Raw genomic sequence first — 21,453 nt, forward strand, 5'->3', positions numbered from 1 at the left:
GGCAGCCACAACTTCCTTGGGCAACCTGTTCTGATGGCACGATGGCAATATCATGTTTTCTACAGTCAGATGATGCTACAGCTCTGCCTGGAATGAAAGAGGGAAAGCTCAGCAGGTCTATCTTTACAGTATGGAAACTGCCTCACTGTTTTGGAGGTTGGAGGGTAACTGGTTTCAAAAAGGCAAGAAGCAGTGTACACATGAAGGGAGTTTATACATCAGGATTGAAAAGTAGTATACTCAGGGCTCCCATCTGGGACAAAGCAAGGAAGGGACTCTGGATTCTAGCTGGAACATTACTCTGAACTCAAGAGTATCTTCTTCAAGATGGATTGCAGAGAAACACATTTAAGCCATAAAGACACAGGAATGAAAACACAGCAACAGTTACTGAGTTCCTCTGCGTCAGTCCTTCCTCAGGTTTGATGTTTAGGACTCACCTGGATTCCAATCAAAATTCCTTCCTTAGGAAATGTAAACCCAGTGGCAAGCATAGCCTTCTGGAAGGCAGAATATACATCCTCCCCAAAGCATGCAACCTAGGAAAGAAACAAAGATGGCAGCATGAGAGGAAAAACCCAAACCAACCCAAACCCACTGCTTTAAAAAGAGGAACGAATTCTTTAAATAGGCTCTTTTGGCTGCTCCATGTAAAATCAGACAGCTTTCACATGGAGCCTGCAGGCAGGGGGGATCAGAAAATCATTGCAGACAAATCTCATCATTTTAATGAAGCAATAACGAAGGAATAAGCAACGCTTTAGTTTCAAACAGCACACGAAGGAGTAACAACAATTGATTCTGCTGAGTTATGGGAATGCTGTACACAGCCTCTGCTCTGATGTTTGGGAGTGCACTGCAAATTGTTGAACATTACATAATGCTAAAACAACAGTGAGTGTTCTGCAGGCAGGCAGGGTACCGTGTGCACGCTGCAACCAGGGGTAAGACAGTGCTGGTGCTGCCAGGTACTTCTGGCCTTTGTTGTGAATAAACCACCTCATCAAAAAGATAGTTTTCCCATTCAAAGTCCACAGGCATATGAAATTCAAGTAAAACCACAGAGCAGTCTGTGCTCAAGGGACCTTAAAGCCCATCCAGTCCCAACCCCTGCCACAGGCAGGGACACCTTCCACTAGAGCAGGTTGCTCCAAGCCCCTGTGTCCAACCTGGCCTTGAACACTGCCAGGGATGGGGCAGCCACAGCTACTCTGGGCACCCTGTGCCAGCGCCTCAGCACCCTCACAGGGAAGAGCTTCTGCCCAACAGCTCATCTCAATCTCCCCTCTGGCAGGTTAAAGCCATTCCCCCTTGTCCTGTCACTACATGTCCTTGTATAAAGCCCCTCTCCAGCTTTCTTGTAGGCCCTTTTTAGGCACTGGAAGAAATCATGCTAATCATAGTAATTTATTGTATATAAACTAAAACTTGATAGAGAAATCAATACAAATAATTTAGCAGTTCCCCATCATTCGGAACTGCCTGTGGAGCTCAGTTGCTTACAGGTGGTAATGATCTTCTGAAAGAACTAAAGTGTATTCCTTACCAAACTTTGGAATTCTGATGACAGAGAGAGGAATGCATGAACGTTAGACTGTGAAAGTTAAAAATGACAAAAAGAAAACAAAACCAAAACCCAACCAAACTAATCCTCACTTTTTCTGGCCAGTTACACACGTGTTGAAAAACAGTCAGAAGCAGAAACTGCCTCAGATTTTTCTCTGAAATAACAAATCTACACACAGATAGAGAAGGAATAAAGGGGCTGATTGAGAACTGCTGTGCCATTTTCCTCTTATGGTCCTTCCCATCACAGAGTGAGCCCTCACATTCACGGGCTCACTGTTACCATGGTGAGCAGAAACCAGTATTTCATGGCCTAAGAACAACAAATGATGATTTGCCAGATCTTGTGAAGTAAAAAAGAGCAATGAAACAAACAAAAGCCCTGCTAGGGAATCACAGACTGGTTTGTGTTGGAAGGGACCTTAAAGCTCATCCAGTTCCAAGCCCCTGCTACAGACAGGGACACCTTCCACTAGAGCAGGTTGCTCAAATCATGACAACTAGTACCTCAGCTTTTCCCTAAACACTCATCCTTGAGTATTTAGGCTGTTGTACAGTGGATCTGGCTGAGGGATTGCAGATGTCCTGGACTTTTAGGACAGTAGACAGCCTTGTAGGCTTGGACCAGGGGTTTCCAGCCTGCCAGCAAAAGTTTCTCATGGTGTGGTCAAAACAGCCACAATACACCAAGAGACTGACTCCCAGCACTGCGCCTTCTACTGTTGTGGGAACCATGGCTTCCAGCAAAATACATCTCTGTGAGACAAATGTGACAAATCCAAGCCCAAATCAAGCTCTGTGTGTGTGAAGAAAGTCTCTGAGGAATAATTGAGCATTTTACCCAAAGCAAGCTATTATCCTTACTTTACTCATAAGAAAGACTTTCATAACTGTCACATTTTATGGCATTTGTGAATATGGATCTTTCCAACTCATAAAAGTTAATAATCCCTTCTTTATGGCCAAGGTAATCGCTAACTCCATATAAAGCTCAGAAAAATAATTCTTGCCCTTAGTTACATTTTTATTCTTTTTCTTTTTTTGGGGGGGGGAGGGGATGTCTCTGTAGTCAATTTTGTTCTGAAAATAAAGAAGTCATGAAGTCACTTGGCTTTTATCTGCCCATTAACTACACTGAAAGGAAATCTTCTGCAATACTGATTTCCTACACATTATAAAGAGTAAAATGAAGTAATTCTGGAGAGATGTAGGAGAACTAAGACTCTTCTTACCTTGTATCTGGGTGTAGTGCTTTTTCATACTAAAATGATAAGGCTTTCCTAATAAAAGCAGCTCATGGAGACATACCCAAGCTCACATCAAATGGAGCAGCCCAGGCTCTGCCACCTGTCTAGCTATGGTAGAGCACAGTTAAGCCTCATCTAATTGCCTCAGCATTTAGTCACTTCCCAAGTGGGCTTTCTAGCCCAGAACAAGTGTCTTGCTACTGTAACTCCTTTCTAGAAGTAACAGAACAAGAGAAGTCTAAAGGTAGCTTGGGTCTGCCTACAGAAACTATTGACAGCTCACAATAACTCATAAACAAACCTCTTTGTTCTACATGAGTTAATATCTCTTCGACTGACATAGATGGAAACTTGTACCCCTTGAGGGGTGAGAGCTCCCATCAGTGCTGAGCCTACACAGAAAGAGGAGCAGCTTTATGTCTTCACAGTGTGCCAAGTCTACACCAGAGACTCATGTCAGAAGAAACTCACAGCCCTGCTATAGAAAGAGTGGGTAAAGTAGCCCAGTCTCTTCATCCTACTGACAGTCAGTAGTGCAGCCATCACATTTTATTCACTCTTCCTTGTCTTTTGCACCTAGGGACATACCTTGATGGTTACCAGGCAACAAGAAAAACTATCACCACACATATTTGTTGCCTTTAAGTAATCAGCACATTCCAAGACCAAACGCTCATGACCTGGAGTCTCGATATTGCTCTTCTGGTATGTGTCAATGAAGGGATTTAAAAGCTGTAAGCATTTGTCTTTCTAGAAACAGATGATTCATAAAACAGACTGACCCACCAAGAACCTCCCAGAACCCAAGAGCTCTCAGATAAACTCATTTCAGGCTGTCACACCTAATAGGTCCAACTCATGGAGCTGACATGCAGGTAAAGAGGGACATCCAGTGGCTGAATAAACTGGGTTTTCCAGGACAATGTGTTTTTACAGCTATGAAAGATGTTTAAAATTTTCTGAAGAAGCTACAGATGCCATCATGATTCAGGCAGTAATAAGATCACTTTCAAAGATTCATGATGTTTAAGGCCCTTTGGTTTAGAAAAAAATAGCAAATCAAAAGATACCTCCCCAGTAGAGGCCATTTCACATCGGAGAACAGGGTCAGCATCTCTCAGCCGGGACCACGAAAACTTTGGAGCCTGGTGAAAGGAAGAGGGGAGAGAGAGAAAGAGAATGAAAATTTAATGGATCATTTGAAAGAATAAAACCCCAGCTACGCTTGGAAATGACAGAAAGAGAGAGACATGAATTGATCCAAAGAAAAGCACTGGTCAAGGCTGGTAAGCAACTGAGCACTTGGCAAATGAGCTCCCCCAGCATCTTGATGAGGGACTGAAACAAATAAACATGTATTTCTCCAATATATCATCCTTCTAACTCTTGCAGTCCTGCTCACACTCTGATGGCAGATTTCTAACCTGTGGTAGCTCACTATCACTAACATTTTTAGGGCACATTTTGAAACAGAATATGCACACAGAACACATGCCATATAAAAGGCTTTGTAGTGAAGTACTCAGAATATAGTTGGGGTTTCTACTCTGTAGCCAGCATTCCCTGGAGAGACAAAACTCTTGACTGTTTAACTACCCACAGTGCAGAAGCTCCAGGTCTAGATAATAGATGTTTATAAAAATAAATAAGATCCATAAAAATAAAAAAGGTCTCAGACTAGAATTTAAGATGATGCCTATCTGTTGTATCAAAATGAAATGTAAAGCTACTTCTAGACTGATTGGCTTGGCAATAACCTGAGCTAGCTTAGGCCACAGATTTGGCTTGCATTTTAATAGGTCTGAGTCTTTTATTAGTAGAAAGATGTTAGGTGCTTTCTATTTCCTCAATTTTCACTTGATATGGAAGATATTAAAGCTTGAAAGTGTCTGTAGAAACAATTCTCATTAGCCATTGTATTTTCTGCTCTGCTGTTCTAGATTTTTATCATTAGGAACCTCAATTAATCTTTTTCTTCCACTAAGCATTCAAAACCAACTACAGCACACTTTGGTACCTTGGGTGCTATATAAGCTTAGTAATTATGAAAAGTAAAATCTTGGCGCCACTGAAATTAAAGGATCAAAGACTTTCACCCCATTTTAACTGGTGGTGCATGCAAATGGGATTCCATGTATTCAACAGGCCATGTCCCAGATCCTGAAGATAAAACTGGGGGGGCACTCAAAACACATGTCCACACATATATTAGATAGTATTATGAAAGAGACTGAACTTAAGTGCTCAATTCTGCAAGTGAATATTTATTATGTAGTTCATAAACCTCATTCAGAGTAGGTCAAAAGTAAGAGATAAAGGAGGATTGATTTTGTTAATAATCACTGGATAATATCCCTTTGAGTTTTCTCTAAAGTTTCCAGCATACATTATCTTGATGTAAACTACAAAAGGCCAATTTGACCTTTGGCCAATGAGTAAATTATTCTTCCTGGGCATTAAAGTACTAATTGCCTATTAATGCTGTGTTGTGGGGTTTTCTTGCTGTTCTTTGGCAACCATACCTTAATTCCAACATATTTGGATGGAATAATGGGATGTTCCAGTGTGGGGAGAGATGACTCATTAATCTCTTTTCCAATCATCACTTTTGTGGCTACATCAATGAAGTCCACACCCAGAGCCTTTGATACAAAGGGGAAGGAACGTGAAGCCCGCAAATTGCACTCTATCACCTGATGGGATTAAAAAGGAGAGATACCAGGGTCAGACACTGTGCAGTGAAGAAACAGATTGATTCATATTTCTGGAAATCAGTCCTTACTCCTCTTAGTAGAGATGCTCTTCAGATTGCCAAGTAAGAGACACAGAAATTGAATTCAGTATTACTAACAGCAGTGAGGGATGGGTAGTGCCCAGCTTGAGATGTTCTGCAACTGAGTTTCATCTCTACTGCCTGAAAATTAGAATTGAGAGTAATCCAGAGTTCACTTTGGAAAATGTGTTGCACTATACCCCAAGGTAATGTGCAAGAGGCATGGAAACTTAGGCACGGGCACTAAGTACAGACTTTAGAAGCCCACTTTGTACTTTTTGCATGGTAATGACACTTCAGGAGTGACAAGGCTATCCTTACCAATACGCCTCATCCACATGCAGAAGTCATTCAGTGACCCAAGCAAGAAACAAAGAAGTTCAGTATCCTGCTAAGAAGTGCACCATGGAGTTGTTAGCAAAAGAGGAATCCCTATGAGTGAGAATGAAGGTAAAATGAAGGATGACAAGAATAGGTAAGTTAAGGCAGAATGGCAAGCACAGCTGAGTGAAAGCAAGGAAGGAAAAACTCCAGTCTGTCCCTCTGTTTCTGAATTACTCCGTGTGAAACAGAATAAAGGTGAAGAATGGTTAAGTACATTCTTCTCAAGTAACAGCTCAAACAGGATCTTTCACCAATAATGCATCTCTTCTATACCACACATCAGGTTTTCTTTCCATTCACCACTTCTTCAGTCATACTCTGCTCACACTCCTCTGACCTTCTTCCATTAGCAACAGAAAGCCAACTGTTACTCATGAAGGGTCAGAGGGCTCTACTTCTGTTGATAGCTACTAGGACCATGCTATTTAGATAACCACCTTAATGGCTTATATTAAAGGCTTAAACACTGTCTTGCTTTCTTTCCAATGCTATGGGAGGCTTATTTTAATAATCAAATAGCTAAAATGAGAGAGAATATCAGAGATCTAAAAGCAAACGATGTTCAGTGCATAGGATGAGGCACAGGTCTCAGTGCTGTCCGTCATATACAAAATGGATAATTTTGGGAAGGACAGCACCCCACAGCGAAATCAAGCTACTGCTGACAGTGCACCCAGACTCACTTCACCATGCTCTCTCCTACATAGACAGGCAGAGCTGTGTGACTAGGTGAGCCACACACCATCAGACAAGGCAGTCAGAAACCCACAGCTGCTACTGCCACAGTTTGCACAGCAAGGACTGCAGGAACCATGCACCTAACTATCCAAAGCAGAGCCTGACTTCCTCCAACAGTCAGAAGAGTTCTTACCAGCACATCATTGCCTCGCACCAAGAACTGAATGTTGAAGGGACCAGAGATGGCAAAGGCATTTGCAATCTTTTTTGTAGCAGCTTTTACCTATAAAAATAAATAAAAGTGTGTGTGTACATAATAAATAAATCAATCCCATAAAACAGACAGCATCATGTTGATAAATCACCTCACATCTGGATTCCTTTAAATGTATCTCTCCGGCTTAGCATATTTTTTCTCTCTACCCTCATTTTGGCACATTTCATTTAGAAAATGCATTTTGACAACTAACTCTGTATCACCAGGTTTATTCTTGAAAAGGAAAAACGCCAACATTAGGTGAAGTTCATTCATCCTGATATCCTTTGCGGAAAAAGCAGGCAGCTAGAAAGTCATACACCTGATCTAACCATTTAAGGACTGTGGGAGAAAAGGAAGTGGAAAGTGAACTCTGGCATATAAATGAATGAGACAATCCTCTACTACTGCTTAAATCAAAGGATGATCCTGTGTACAATATAGCCAAACAGAGGGAGCACAGACATCCTACACTTGCATGCATCACACTGGCCTTTAAAAAACCCATTGGTGATTTGTTTTCCCTGTTGGTGATTGAGTTCTCCCAAGCAAAAGGGGAAAGCAGCTTCAAACTCTGATTTTCTTTTCTCTTTTCAGTGCTACTGCAACACCTACCTTCTCCAAGGCTCCCTGGCTAATAGACTGTGTGGGTAACATGAGGGTGGCATCTCCAGAGTGAACACCTGCATCCTCCACGTGTTCTGAAACCGCATGTGAAATAACCTGCAGACAGTAACAAGACAGCAGTTAGTCACCTTACCCTCTCTCATTAACTGCTTCCCTATCTCCAGTCTCCCAAGCAGAGCTGTCTCCAAAAGAGGACACAAATGGGAGGTGGGGGGAAAAGGGAATTTCCCAATATTGTAGGCCTGAAGAAGACATAAGTAACAGGGGATCATGTTAGCGTCTTTCATACTCTGGTTAAACGAACTGCAAACATGATGAAACCTACCACAGTCTGGAGTTCCTAAAGTTCCCTTCCTCTCTCCAACACACATCAGCTCAATGAGTAAAAGCTAATTAGGCTTTAAACCAGATCTCTAAGTTCTGCTTGCCATGAACACAAAAAAGTTTTCATTCCCCAACAGAAACAAGTATTGACTAACATAATCTGCATATTTTATTCCCCCCACCTCCATTCTTCTGAGGTGTTTGTGATGTTTTGGTGAGAACTGTCTTTGATGAGTAATGAAACACAAAGTGAAGTGGTAATAATAATAAAACTGTGGTAATATCATAACACATGCTGATATAATCCTCACAGAAGTCATTTGTGAAGCTAATGATTTGACAATCCAGTAAAAATTATATTCTAAAGGATTCCTTCAGATGGTTAAGCAATGCTTAAAAAAACCCCTATTTAGATGCATACAACATGGTAGGTTGAGCTTTCCTAGCATGATGTTTTTGAACCCAAGATGAATTCATCTTTGCTTGTTTCTCTGCTCTTCTCAGCATGAATCCATGGCTGTAGGGTAAATCATTGAAACCACACATTTTCACAAATCTCTGATCCTGAAAAACAAGCTTAATATTAAAGAAAAGCAAAGTTCTTACTCTTCCTGCCTTAGCTACAGCATCCATTTCCACCTCACGGGCATCTTCAATGAATTTTGTGAGTACCACAGGGTGATCCTGCCATCAAGACAAGATAAAAGAAGAAAGTTTTTATTTGGGAGTATCTGGGGACCATCCAAGCGCTCCACTCTTCGTTACCAGAAAACCTTTGGAAGCAGAATCACACAAGACCAATCTATTAATATCCTTATTTCCACAGATAAGTGAACTTTGCAAAGAAATAATGGAGGGGAACTTGATGTAATTTCCCCAAAGCCACTGATGAATTAGTTTGAGTTCTCCATAAAGTCACCATGACATGGAAACCTGGGGCAAAACCACAGAGCTTTTAGGTGAGATCATGGCAGAAAGAAGAGAGTGGAACATGTGCATGGATCCAGTGACTTCTGATCCTGCCTCCAAAAAATGGTCCTTACCTCCAAGATCTTCAATTCTTCCTTCCTCTAAGCCTCCCAATCACCTCACTGCACATAACTGCTCCACAAAGTAATTGGTTCTTGGCAGACTTAATGACTTTGTGTAGTGTTTACTATCTTAAAGAGTCATACATTTCAGGTAACCAACCCATTCCTTTCTCATTTCTCTGCCTGATTTCTTAAGTCTCCCAGGGAGAGTTGCCACTAATTACAGCTGGACAGGAACAACTGTCCTTGACTCCCAATAGGTTCCCTGCTATACATTGTTTTCCTTCGTCTTCTTCCTGCCTGTTTCTGGGATGCTAGCATGCACTTCTCACTCTCCTCTAGTGCTTTCTCCTTCCAGACATGTGCTCTGACAGTTAAAAATCTAATCTGCATTCCTCCTGGACAGCTTTATGTCTCAACATTTTACCTGTCACAGCCACTATTAACTGCCTGTTATTTATTAGAAAATAAAATGGAATAAATGACACTCTGTGCATGTTCAAAAGGCTCCTCTTGAAAAAAATACAAAGCAACTCCAAAAGTTACAAGACAATTCCTTACATTTATCAGTGCAAGGGTAAATTCACAGGCAAGGACAATGCCACAGCCTACACTGTTTCATAAATTTAGTGGCTTGTGTCCTGTAACTTTCTGTCTTGCTGCAGTTTTTCACCAGGAGTTTTTATATGTCCATAGAACCTTGCTTACTTCAATGTGTCTCAACTCAAACAAGAAGTTTTGAACATTCCTGACAACAAAAATGCCACAACAGCACAACACTGCAACAGCAAAGTAGCTAAAACAACAGAACAACACTGGTCAGACACTTTATCTGGAGATGCTCTGTTGGATGGAGCAGAACTAGAAGAAGCTTTGTAAGCAGAAAAATGAAGCCTGTGTCCCACAAACTGAACATGTTCAGTTGTATGCTTACAGCTAACAATAGTGGGACCACTCACAGGCCACAGAGCCTTGATGAGACTAAAAAACCTCCCTATAACTTAGAAGCAGAATACAGTACTTTCAGTCTGGCTTGCCTTTTGCTAGCTTAGCTTCAACTATACTATAGTTTTTGTCAGTATGAAATACTGCATGAAAAAGAAGTCCTTCCATTGAAGTCTGACTACACTAGCAAATATTGAGTGTGTAAATCTAGTGCAAGTCTCTGCAGGAACAGGGCCAGAGCACCTAAAGACTCAGGGTGTGCAACCAGTCCTGTCTGCAGCAAGTGTCAGTGCCTTGTTTGTGTGGCAGATCTGGACACAAGCATCCCATGGGAACATCCACTCTCTCCCCCAGGGAATACATCATGTATTGCCAAGGCTCTACAACTTCAACTCCCAGCAGGGCCTCCTGTACCAGGTATGAAACATCTCAGCAACACAGAACAGCACTGCCCAATTCAAGTCAATCAAGCTGTGACAAGTTAAGCTGATAAGGGTCACCTTCTTGGGCTTCAGCCTCCTATAGTGTATCTACTGCAATCACAAAGCCATCCAGCAGCAGAAAGTCTACTTCTGTGAATGTGTGGCGAAACACAAAGCAGAGTACTTAAGATGAAGTGCTGAGGGAAGGGAGGTGTTTTGGGAGGCTGAGCACCACTAAGAATCCAGCTTCCACCACTGGTTGACTCTGTAAGGCTTTTGAGAATTAGTTATAGAATTCTTTCTGATAGAAGTAACAGTGATACCCTCCTGCTTTCAAAATCCATTTAAAGTTGTTCAAAGATGATAAGTGGTCTGCTTGCCTCCACGCTTACCTATCCTTCAGGATACTATCACTTTGCAAGGCGTCTCTCTTCATTCCATCTTTTCTTACAGAAATGCTATCTCATACACCTAAAAACCACATGGTTTTGTTCTTGTTCAAGCTTTAACCACTTAAGAAATCCCCTGAATAAGCAGTAATATTATGTTCATCTTTGACTTACTCATTTTTAACTCCAGGATTCCTGTGACAGTAGTATTTATGGTGCTATAGTACTGTTCTGAATTGTTGTAAGGTCAGACTGTTGAATGCTGTATGGTCTTCATTCAACCTCAAGTGTTTTAACTTTCTTCTCCTGCCATATTCTCATCTCCCCAGACAACCCTTGTACAATAACACTGATAGAAGGTATAGTAGAAATTTGGGGTTTGAGTTGTTTACTATGTTCTGAAGCATTCATGTCTTTGGGAAATTGCTCAGATTTTCCTTTCCTAAATTTCAATGTATTAAACCAAATCCTTCCCTTTGATAGAAAAAGACACTTAAAAATCCCCAAATTAGCTTTTGAAAAACATTTCAAATGGAAGCCAGAGCTTTCATCTTGTGCATTATGTACTCTGCAGATCAATAATCCCACTGGATTAACAGCAAGCAGGCAGCAGTCCTGCTTTTGTATCAGAGGAAAACTGTTCTCAGCACATGGTTTGGAGAGTTAAATGTCACAGCAAAATCCTGCATATGTTCCTGCATTTAAAAAGGTAAAAAAAATAGAAGTCATTGGTGAGAGAGAAGATGCCAGGATGAAGTTTGAAGTTGGTCAAAGCCAGGCAAAACAGTTCAGGAAGTGAGTGAAAGAGGCTATCGGTTCTATGCTGGCTGGCAGAACCTGCTACTAGTGAGCTTGCATGGGGTAGGAAGGGTGCCAGCCAGCTACCCTACCTCTATTAACATAATTAACTGCTCAGAAATTGATGCTTAGGTACAAGAGCTGACTTCCATCTCCACTCCATGTGAGCATCCCAGTGGTCTCAGTTTAGGTCAAGCACAAGCTCTTGTAGTCTGCTTGTTAGGGAACAAACTGAGGAGTCAAACTCTAATTTCACTGGCTTCTCACCAAGCGAGGAAGATGCAACACAGAAACAGAGAGATGAAAAACACAGCAGAAATGAAACAAATACAGCAAACAAAAAACACAATAGCAGCACGAAGAGTGGTACCTGAGAGACTCTGGTGGCTTCTGCTAAGAACTTCTTCATTTCCTCTTCAGTGAATACAATATTCATTGCGGACCCACTATGGGAATGGCAAAGAAAAGAAAGAGATCAGCTTTCCTTGAGACTTCAAGGGAGATGATCAGTGGTAGACACCACAGCACAGGGTTGCCAACTACCTTTGTATGAGAGACTAGCCAAGCAAGCTCCTGACCCAAGTCACTTGCTCCACTCTTAACTGAAAGAAAGGCAGAGCTGGTACCTAATGAACCTCCAGTCAGTGATTCAGGTCCCTTTGAAAAAGATGTTACATTGGTCATTTCTACCACTGATGCTCAGCTTCCTCTTTGCTTTGATGGGCAAACCCACAGAGGCTGTGGGGAAAAGTACAGGAAGGATCTAGCCTACAAAATCAGTCACTTCAGCCTAGGATAAATAGACACAAGTACCTGTGTGATTATACTTACCTGACTACCTCCTCCGCTGATGTAAATCAATAGTGTTCAATTAAATCCAAGGACCTATGTCAGTAGCACCACTAAGGATGCAAGCTGGTACACACAGTATACAACTAGTGGGGAAAATGCATTTAGTTTTCCAAGGCAAGTGGCAAATATTAAAGGCTGTGTCTGTTCAAAGGATGATGAAGTCTAGCTGTGGACCTGCTGCTGTTCTGCAAATAGAGGCCAGGCAGTGTGCTGTGCTAGGGCTTTTCACTTTCTATTTCCTCAAGTTTTACATCCTCCAGTTCCATCTTTCTCCCTGAAGTCACCCTAACCTGCACAAACACCCTTTAGCAAACACTCACATGGAAAGGGCCCATACTGGATTTAACACACATGGAAACAGCAGGCTCAAAGAAGTGTTCCCTAAAAATCTGCAGAATTACATCAGGAGCTGTTTCTAACTTAGCCCCTTTATCCAAGTGCTGGTTTTTAGCTTTGCTTCACAACCCCACTGCAAGCTTGAGAAACTGGATAGAAAAAATCACATTCAGCAGTCTCTTCTAAAGGGTATTTCCTTGAGGGCTGAACACACAATAAATCCTTCTCCTTTTCATCTTTTTAAATACAAAGGTGTTGCGGGTTTTGTTTTTTCTCCCCTGAAAATGAATACTGTGCCTCCTCATTTTGATATGCATCTTTCTCATGCAAAAAGGATCCTGTCTCCAATTTATTTTCACTTGTAAACTGTGCCCAACAAACTGTCTCTCTGTGCCTAGTCATCCAGCTCTGAAGAAACTCCTTGCAGAGAAGAGTGATCATCCAGAAGGCACGAGTTTGCTGCCTGTATGCGCTGCTCTAACTTCTTCAGAAAGTCAAGCTGTTGGAAATGTGTGGCTCTGCACAATGCCTATTTAATGAGGAGCAGCTGCCACAGTCTAGGGACATAAAACATGCCTGTAAGCAGAGGAGCTTGGCAAATAAGAAGCTGAACACGAAAGATGTGCTGTCACTTTCCGAAAATAGATGCCAGCCCCATTAAATGGCCTCAGCATGTTCCCTTCTGGTTTTCCTGGTGGCAAACAATCTTCTGGCTCTGTTGTACAGGTAGTCGTATCAGGAACCTTAAGTAACACCATGCATGGTTTGTGGGTTTAGCCTTGAGGCATGAGAAAGACAATGCAGCTAAACAGGCATTCTTATACTTATGTTCTACTTTTGATCTGTGCCTGATGGACATACGGGATCCACTGGCTTCCTGCATTGGTTTGTGCAGTTGTCCCACCTGTTAAGATGGGCAGCTTTATGCCACATGCACCTAGCACTGCATTTTCCACACATCCCCTGAAGTTACTCTCCGTTGTCTCAAAGAGGCTTCTGTAGTTCATACTCCAAAACTGATGAGCTCTGATGGTTAAGCCTTACCTCAGAACATAGGAAGGCCTCAGCAAACATGGATAACTCACAGAGCTTGCAAATTCAACTGCATCTCTCTAGAAAAAAGGGAGGAAAAGCATACTGTGAGCAAGAAAATATTTTGAAGCCATTACAAAATTTCACCTGTAACTGCATTTGCACTTTAACAGGCATTAAAACTTGGGGGGTGAGGTAGGAAATCAGAGACTACAGCCTGGGCTGAACATAATACACCACTTCTTGGTTCCCGAGTTGTCATCTTCAGAAAGTGCCTGTCCATAGAGCTTCACCAGCAGAAGAGCAGTGTTGACACATTTCTATTCCCTTGCACAATCTCCACCTCCTAGAACAGTTTTCAAGGCCAGCAGGATAAACTGGAGTAGCCTGAGAGTGGTGCTGACTTCTGCTGGCTATATAGCCCATGCTGAATAAAGATGATTTAAAGATACCTCCTTTCCAATTTCCATCCCACTCTCAGACATGGTATAGCATCACTTTACAGGGATCAAAAGGTTCCTCACCATCAGCAGTAAAAAAACTGTCAAATGTATTTGGAGTCTTGAAACATACCAGTAAGTCAGTCCACCCTGAACAGATGCTCATAACAAGCCCCAGTGCTTCATCATTTCCCAGATGCACATCCCAACTCACCAGTGTGCTGACTGCCTTCCAGGGAGCCTGGGCCACATGCAGCTCATCCAGAACAGCTGAAAATACAGAACGATCTTCTGCCTGGTCAATCTGCAAAGGATTTGTGCCAAGGATCTTCACTCCGCTCTGGAGCAATGGAACTGCCAAGTTATTGGGAATCTGCCCTCCTACAGAAATAATGCAACCACTGCATCCCTGTTGGCAGACAGAAAGGGGCACAGTCACATCCATGTTGGCTTAACATTAAGAGCTGTTACAACTAGGAAGCCAATATTTAGATTATGTCACTTTTCAGGTTGCTATGAGCAAACGCAGATCATAATTGTGCTGATCCAGAGGCTACAAAGTGTGATTCAGAGTGTGTAGCCTCTCTAAAACAGCAATATCCTCCTTTATATCACTCAAAATCCAGCAGTAACTTGAGGTCAAATTCTCTAGGAAACCAAAGAAAACTGCAGTGTTCACATGCCTTTTGACACCAAGCCATGACTTTGTAACTTCTGCTACAGTCACAGACTTGCCTTCTTTTCATGTCACGTTTAGGTGCTGCTGCTTTCCCAGGGAGGGTAAGTTCTGATCTGACACATGCTCCTTGCTTCACAGTGCTATGAAAGAGTGACACCCCACAACAAAACTCAAAACTCTGCGTGGTGGAGTCAGGTCTCTTTTGTGTTCTACACATGTGAACATGGGGACCATCAGCCCTGAGCCCACTCCCACCTGCCTGCTGCCACCTTTGAACCCAGCAGCATGAACAAACAAGATGCTTTATGTCCCTTTTCTTTCTCAGTCAAGCTCTTCCAAGAAAACAGCCTCTCCCATGCTTGTGGTCAGAGACTTCCAGAGTAGCAGCCATCCACCCAAACTCTTTTTTACTCCTACAGAGTTGCAAAGCAGTAACCTCCAGCAGAGAGGCAATGGGAAACAACTGGATTTCTTTTCTGCCAGCACTGTACTTTGCTCAGCAACCAACCTTCCCTAGCCCCAGAAGCCAGTCTTTAACGAGAGCTCACTGCTGACCCCTTGCTGGCCTGTACGAAGCAGAATCTACTTCAACAGAGCCCAATCCATCAGACAGCCTGTGATGGTGCATTACTCTGGACACATTTAGCCTTTTTTTTTTTAATTCAATCACATTACTCCTACCTAACTCCTCATTTCTGGTAGCACACTCACTAGTAACAACTATTTCAGCCAAACTGCCATACATGCTCTTTTCCACCCAGACTATTTGTAAGCACTTCAATTCCAGAAGAGAATGAAGCAGGACAAAAGGCACAGCATCCTCCAGCCACAATGGCATGTTTCATGCCTGTCACTGGGTAAGCACAACATTTTAAGTGAGTAATAATAATCAGCAAATAACAAGAGCCAGGTGAGCTCGCTTGCAAATACAACTACTTCTTCAGGGCAAACATAGGCATTTTGTTTTTACATAGAACCTCTAATGCTTTCAAGTACAACCTAGTCTGGTGTGAAATCTTTCAATAGCAAAAAAAGGCCTTAGAGTACCTGTAACAATTATGAGGACCTAAATTACATTTAGATTGTGTAATAACTGAGGGTAATTAAATAATGGGCACTTTGCTTCCAAATTAAAGCTGGTGAAACTTTGCCCAAAGGAGAATCAGGCCCAGAGGACAATTGCAGTGAAAAGCTCTTTGGAACCAAATGTATTTTGCACAGTTTTACCCACCTTTAGCAAATGAGAAACATAAATCAAGTGATCCACGGTTTGGCTCTATCTTTTAGAGTACCAGTGTTCTTCTAATTAACAAGTGTGTTTTTCCTGAAGATGGTTTGCCTCACTGGCCTTCCCAGAAGAGGAACTTCTTAATGAGGCATTGAAAAGGCAGAGTGGCAGATTTGTAAGCTGAGAGCAGGATGGACTAGAAATGACTGGTAAAAAACAGGTGATAAATGCTACTACAAACGCTGCTCAACTTTAACGTGGTTAATTTCCTACCATAATAAAACTCCACTAAAAAAGTCTGGCATTTAAGCAGCACTTATTATCCCAAGGTCTGCAAGATCACTGTTTGCTTAACACACTAATATACAGTGCTGGAGACAGTTTCTTTTCCTTTTCACCGTGCAGTCACATAGGGGAACACATGCTGCTGCCAGCCAACAGTGGCCACCTGAAAGAGCTTAGGATAGGGAATAGTAGAGGGTGGAGCAAGGACAGAGGCTGTCTGGGACAACATGGGATTGTCTGATAACATCAGAGCTTGCTATCTCCAACTCAGAAGAAAAATCTGTTCCTTACTGCTTCCAGACCCGTCCAAAATACAGTACTTATCTCTAGTCCCTGGGCCCCTTATCATCCCACATAGACAAGGACCAGACAGTGAATAAGCAAACCCCTTCTTGCAGCTTGGAATGGTTCCTGTTTGATAATAAGTCAACCTAGCTTTGCTGCCAAGGTCAACCAGCATCTTAATTTATCCTCAACACACTGGAAATGTGAATGTCCCAGCTAACAGCTTCTCTTCAGCTACTGCTTATTTCTTCCTTTAAAACAATTGTAGTCACTGAGCCTCTAAAATCCAAATATTTCCTGCATCCAAGCTGGGATGACACTGGGGACTCCAGCCCCAAGGAGGAAGAGGAGATGACTTATTCAAGCAGATAGCAAAGAATCATATACTCATTTGCACTCAAAAAGAACCATAAATTGAGACCCAGCTGCTGCTTACATCTTCCTTTCAAAATTCCAGTGTTATTTCCCAAAGTATGCTCTGACCCAAAGAGCAGCCCACTGCCCTGCAACAGGACTGCTCCACTGACAAATGTGGGCAGGCAGAAATAGACTCCACTGCGTATCACTTTGTCAGCAGCCATATTTTAATTATAAAGAAAATGAATAACACCTTTGCCATTTGATACCTTTAAGATATATGCTATACATAATCAAGTGGAAGAAGCCTGGAGAGAATTATTTTCCCCTTTATAACAAAAATCAGTCTTTTTATTACTACCTTGCTTTTATGTCATTAGTAATACAGTTGGGTTTTCTTTTTCCCTGAGTTTGAAAACAAATTAGACCATTAAAATTGTACCTAAGAGCCTCCTTTAGTTTTATGAATTGTTTCAGAATGATCCTAGAAACTGAAAAAGAATCAGAAGAGGCCCTCAAGCAGATAGATATTAAAATAAAAAGGGAACATCTTCTCTGGAAACAAAGAGCCAATAAATCTGAGGGAAGGATTATTTTTTTCTTTAAGTTATTGTCTTCATAGACTGCCACCTGACATTGCACATTGACAGCAAATTAGACTTCCCTCCAAAGCAGGGCTCTGCTGTCTCCAGTGAGTCACAGGAGCTGTGAATACTGACTGGAGGGAGAGAAGTTAAAGGAGGGCACAAGGGAGAGAATGAGGAGGGACAGGTGAGTACATCCCTGGGGCAGGACTGTGTGAAGCTGTGAGCAGCTCTTGGTAGGCAGGTTCCAGTCCACTCCATCTCACTGGTTACCCTGATCCCCAATTTAGCTTCATCTGTCTAATCAGAAAAATTGGGACATCAGTACATCTATTTGTTTGAGCTAAAGAGTTGCCAAAGGTTTGCTGCTAATCCTAAAAATATTTAGAGAGTTGATGTATCTGCTGTACTGAGGGAAAAGGGGAACACTGTGTACAGTTCTGGTGTCTTCAACAGAAGGAGGACATGGAGTTACTGGAGCAAGTCCAGAGGATGATCAGGGGCTGGAGCACCTCCCATTCAAAGACAGGCTGAGAACACTGGGGCTGTTCAGGCTGGAGAAGAGGAGCTGTGTGGAGACCTCAGAGCAGCTTCCAGTGTCTGAAGGAGGGTAGAAGGGTGCTAGAGAAGGACTCTTCATCAGGGACTGTAAGAACAGGACAATGGGAATGGCTTTAACCTGCCAGAGGGGAGATTGAGATGAGCTCTGAGGCAGAAGCGCTTCCCTGTGAGGGTGCTGAGGCGCTGGCACAAGGTGCCCAGAGAAGCTGTGGCTGCCCCATCCCTGGTTGGATAGGGCTTGGAGCAACCTCATCTAGTGTGAGGCATCCCTGCCCATGGCTGGGGGGTTGGAACTAGATGATCTTAAGGTCCCGGCCCATGGCTGGGGGTTGGAACTGGGTGGTCTTAAGGCCCCTTCCAACACAAACCAGTCTGGGATTCTATGATTCTCGTTTGGTGATGGTTTTACCTATGCTTTGCCAACGATCCAGGACTTTTCAGAGTTACTTATCTCTGTTCATCGTATATTGAACACTAGAGGAGGCTAATAAGCAGAACTGTTTAAAATATCAGCCTGAAATCATGGCACTATTCATGCTTTGTATGTGAAGCTGGGAGAGATGGTTATCTGCAGGATTGGTGAGGGGTCTCCGAATCGGATCCTGGTTTTTTAACTTGATCATTTCTTTAAGGACTGGCTTCCAGCTGCATTTGCCTGAGGGAGTATTCTGCTACCAGGATGTTAGCATGTGGCTCACTCATAGCAAACAATATATTTTACACTACACTCTGCTGGAGATCTGGAGCCTGTCCCCAGACCTATGTCCTCTTACATGAATCTGTGCAGCCTCTCCTCACAGACCCCATTTCCCTACTTACATTGACATAATGACACCATTCCCTTCTGTGGCTACTTAAGTGTTCTAAAACAACTGCGTGTTTATTATTCATCTTGGGATTTATTAGACTGCACAACCCTAACTTTGGACATTGAGGCTGAGACCCCCTGATGGCTTTAACACCTCCAGTGCAAACATCAAATGGGTTGTTTTCTTACTGAAGTCAGAGTAGCAGAATCCTCTGCTAACTTCCCAGCATCTCTTTTCTTTCCCTTCTCATTCCTACCACCTCAGCTCCTGCTGCCTTCTCCATGCCTTCTTTGCTCTCACAACCACTTTTTGGTTTACTTCACAAGCAAAACAGCCTAAAAATATGCCCAGAAGCATGACTACAGCCCCCATGATGAGCATGGCTGGCTGAGCTGGGGAAACTGCCAGCAGTGTTCTTCCCCTTCAGCTCAGGGTACCACAGGATGCTGCTATTAGACCTTGAGATCTGCAACGCCTCCCATCAAACTCACCCAGCTCTGCTGTGACAAGCAGGATGATGCAAGTTCCAATATATATGCATTATTCTTTTCACATATTTTTCTTACCCAACTTGCTAATTACTAGCACTATGTGTTTAAATGAGTAGTTGCTCCCTCATCACCTATCTCTACCTTCTCTTTGATCCTGCAGTAATTAGACGACGTGTTTCATCAGTGTTATTTGTCTGACAAACTGTCACAGCAAATTTTTCCACGCCCCAAGTTCAGCAGTTCAGTTTTGCTTAAGCAACCAAGAGTTCAATGCTTACAGAGCTGAGCCTCACTCAAAAACCAGCCTTTAAGTCTCCACAAGAGTCTTTTGGCCTGTCCTAAATCCGTGCTTTCCAGTAAGTGTCTGATTTTATGAAAACCTAAAGAGCTAAACCAACATGTACACGTAGGAAAGTGTGAAGATACAACCTAAAAATGGTCCTAGACAGTATTTTGCAAATTGTTTATGAACAGAACCTAGAGACTGGGACTTAAGTACCGATGTGCTTTGGTTCCAAATTTGGGAATGATCAAGCATAGCCAGGTTCTAAAAACATTTTAGAAACTTGCACCCATTCACAAAGGAGATGAGCTCAAATTGTCATATATGGGGAAAAAGAGCCAAGAAAAAAAATAATCATAAGTTAAACTTATGGGTTTAACCTGGGTTCTGTGAAGTTGCTTCAGCAAGTTATTATACTGCCAGCTCACACTGGAGGCGAGGTTCCTGTGAATACCTTTGAAACCCTCAGCCACAAACCCAAGATCAGTTTGTTACCAGTTAGAAATATTTACCATACTGGGACCAACTATTTACAATATATATCCTCCCATGACCAAATCTGTGTGGGACTCTTCTCCATCTCTTAGTATCAGCACTTCTGAACACCTGGAAACTCCTAGCAGACAAGTGCAATGTCTGTCAGGAGGTGGATCATGACTTTGTTTGATGGCTATTCCAATGCCCCTGCCTGATCTGCCTGCCTGCATGTTCGATCACATCCCCACTGTACTGCAAGGCCAAGACTGCAAGTTCTTGAGCACGTGTTAGTTACGCACATCACTTGTTCTACTGCTTCAGGAGGAGTACTTAAGCATATCCTTGACCTTAAGCACAAGTGCTAAAGCTCAGCACCATAAGGACAGAACAATTTGTGCGATAAATGACTGTGCAGCAAATTAAATCTGCTTGTAAATATTGCACAATATGGCATCTTGCAAAATAATTTAATATTTATTTGGCATTCATTATTGAGCAGTCTGCTAGGAACATCAATGATGTGTAAAATGCAACATTGGGATCCAAACCAAACAGCTTTTGCTAGCAAGCTCTCCCCCCTCGCCCCCAGCTGCTCCGCCAAAGTGAGCTAGTGACATGAATTTTGAAGCCTGGTTCGCTTCATGGCTTTTTGTTGTGCTTCTGCTTTCCTTTACCTCATATTGGTAGATGTCCAGGATCCTTTCCAACGACAGCTCCTCAAAGTACAGTCTGTCACACTCATCAAAGTCTGTGCTCACTGTCTCTGGGTTGCAATTCACGACGACAGTCTTGTTGCCAAGCTGACGCAGCGTGCGGATACTGGAGACAGCACACCAATCAAACTCCACGCTGCTGCCTGCCAGGAGGCAGAAAAGTGGGCAAGGAAAGGAAGGATGCAGAGAAGAAAACATAAGCAGACATTCTCAGCATTCAAGTTTAGAAAAGAGAAGGAACCAAAACAGCATTCCCTTCTGTCAGCTCAGAACAAGAAATCTAGTTGTCCTCCCATGGAAACTAATCATCCACAAACATGAGCCTCCAAGCACAACAGCTCAGTTGGCTCGGCTCCTCAGGAGTGACAGGCCTCTATAACATGCCTGTCATCCTGTGCTCATAAACACTCATGTCTGTCATCCTGTGCTCATAAACACTTCTGTCTGCTCTTGCTGCCCATCCAGCTACTAGTGCCTCCCAACCAATGTGCTTTGAGATATGAGGCAGAACCTTAGAGGTGACCAGATTGAGTGCCCATTATTCTAAGACAGCAATATTTACTCCAGGAAGCACAAAGAATTTGTACAGATATGGATTAAA

General features: G+C 42.6%; 1 protein-coding gene across 1 annotated transcript in view; it reads right to left on the reverse strand.

Moving 5' to 3' along the window:
- Positions 1 to 440: 440 nt before the first annotated feature.
- CPS1 (carbamoyl-phosphate synthase 1, mitochondrial) overlaps positions 441 to 21,453 on the reverse strand; it is a gene marked incomplete at both ends in the record, with an annotated part of 71,210 nt that continues 50,197 nt past the window's right edge. Inside the window, 10 exons of the mRNA XM_010014154.1 lie at positions 441 to 539; positions 3,884 to 3,958; positions 5,336 to 5,506; positions 6,842 to 6,931; positions 7,520 to 7,627; positions 8,462 to 8,539; positions 11,811 to 11,886; positions 13,673 to 13,740; positions 14,315 to 14,509; positions 20,814 to 20,995. Coding sequence (XP_010012456.1) covers positions 441 to 539; positions 3,884 to 3,958; positions 5,336 to 5,506; positions 6,842 to 6,931; positions 7,520 to 7,627; positions 8,462 to 8,539; positions 11,811 to 11,886; positions 13,673 to 13,740; positions 14,315 to 14,509; positions 20,814 to 20,995 — 1,142 coding nt within the window. The remainder of the gene's footprint in view (positions 540 to 3,883; positions 3,959 to 5,335; positions 5,507 to 6,841; positions 6,932 to 7,519; positions 7,628 to 8,461; positions 8,540 to 11,810; positions 11,887 to 13,672; positions 13,741 to 14,314; positions 14,510 to 20,813; positions 20,996 to 21,453) is intronic.

The sequence above is a fragment of the Nestor notabilis genome, unplaced genomic scaffold (assembly GCF_000696875.1).
Source record: "Nestor notabilis isolate BGI_N333 unplaced genomic scaffold, ASM69687v1 scaffold2485, whole genome shotgun sequence".
In the NCBI taxonomy this organism is placed as follows: Eukaryota; Metazoa; Chordata; class Aves; order Psittaciformes; family Psittacidae; genus Nestor; species Nestor notabilis.